Raw genomic sequence first — 1,059 nt, 5'->3', positions numbered from 1 at the left:
AATCCGAATCTTCCAGATACTTGGCCAATTCAGGACATTTATCCTTTTATGTCCTTGAAGATTAACCAGAACTCGTAACACGTGTAAGCATCAGCAGCGCTTTCCACCAGAGGAAGTAGACCAGTCTTTGAATATGTAGGAGTGATGTTGCGGAGCAGATGGATCCTGCAGATTCCATGGTGAGATAAGGGATAAACATCCTCCAGCGCTGAAGCAATGGAGTTAGCCCTGTCTGATACAAAAACAAGATCCGAAGCGTCCGGGATCATCTAGCTCAAACCTCTAAAGAACCATTTCCAAGAGGCGCCATTTTATGTGTCAACCACTGCAAAGGCCAGAGGATATAGATGATAATCCCCATCTTGAGCACAAGCTGCCAATAAAGTCCCATTGAATTTTCCCTTTAGAAATGTACCATCTACTGCAATAACTTTCCTCATCAATGAGAATCCCCTTATCGATGGACCAAAAGCCACAAATGCATACTTGAACTTTCCAGCAGCATCCACTTGTTGATAAGTTAACGAACCAGGGTTTGTCTCTGTGGCTTTGTACAACCGCCTAAACAAATTGTAATAGCTGTCTTCAGAAGTCCCTCTAACCAAAAACTGAGCTTCTTCTTTCCCTCTCCAAGCTTGTTTGTAATTGATGTGAACGCCATGCAGAATCCTGACCTGTTCAATGATCTGTTTCGGTTTGAGACCTTCCTTCTTTTCTCCATAATTGCTGCAAATCAAAGAACCCAACAACTTTGCTGCTTGTCTTGCAGATGCTTGTCTGTGGTTGGCATTCCTGTGTGTTGTATCGCATGTATGCTCATGAACATACTTTTTAACAACGAAAAAGTCTGAAAGAGGTAGCTTAGTAGCACGCATCCTCCACGTGCAATTGTCATCAACACAACTCAATAACACTCTTGACTTGTTAGAAGAGACAGTCTTGTACTCAAACTTCCACTCTAAAGTCCATTTCTTCATCCTCAACATCAACTCTCCCTTGGTCTTAAAATATATATTCACCTTAATATCACCAGCTCCTCTCGTTGTTGGTGAAAGTCCA

General features: G+C 42.2%; 1 protein-coding gene across 1 annotated transcript; it reads right to left on the bottom strand.

The window, feature by feature from the left end:
• Positions 1-38: 38 nt before the first annotated feature.
• On the bottom strand, positions 39-977 carry LOC106321929. Its single transcript, XM_013760139.1, has 2 exons — positions 416-977; positions 39-232 (listed from the first exon to the last, which is right to left on the bottom strand). The coding sequence occupies exons 1-2, from the start codon at positions 975-977 to the stop codon at positions 39-41; spliced, it is 756 nt and encodes a 251-aa protein (XP_013615593.1).
• Between the last annotated feature and the right edge of the window lie 82 nt (positions 978-1,059).

Source organism: Brassica oleracea, unplaced genomic scaffold (assembly GCF_000695525.1).
Source record: "Brassica oleracea var. oleracea cultivar TO1000 unplaced genomic scaffold, BOL UnpScaffold03975, whole genome shotgun sequence".
Taxonomy (NCBI): Eukaryota; Viridiplantae; Streptophyta; class Magnoliopsida; order Brassicales; family Brassicaceae; genus Brassica; species Brassica oleracea.
This window is presented reverse-complemented; position numbering and strand designations above follow the sequence as displayed.

Excerpts from the sequence above, each read along its gene's own strand:
- LOC106321929 (XM_013760139.1), bottom strand. The coding sequence starts at position 977 with ATGAAGAAATGGACTTTAGAGTGGAAGTTTGAGTACAAGACTGTCTCT. Across the intron at positions 233-415 it reads GAAAGTTATTGCAGTAGATG|ACAGGGCTAACTCCATTGCT; the intron begins GTACATTTCTAA and ends TTTTTGTATCAG.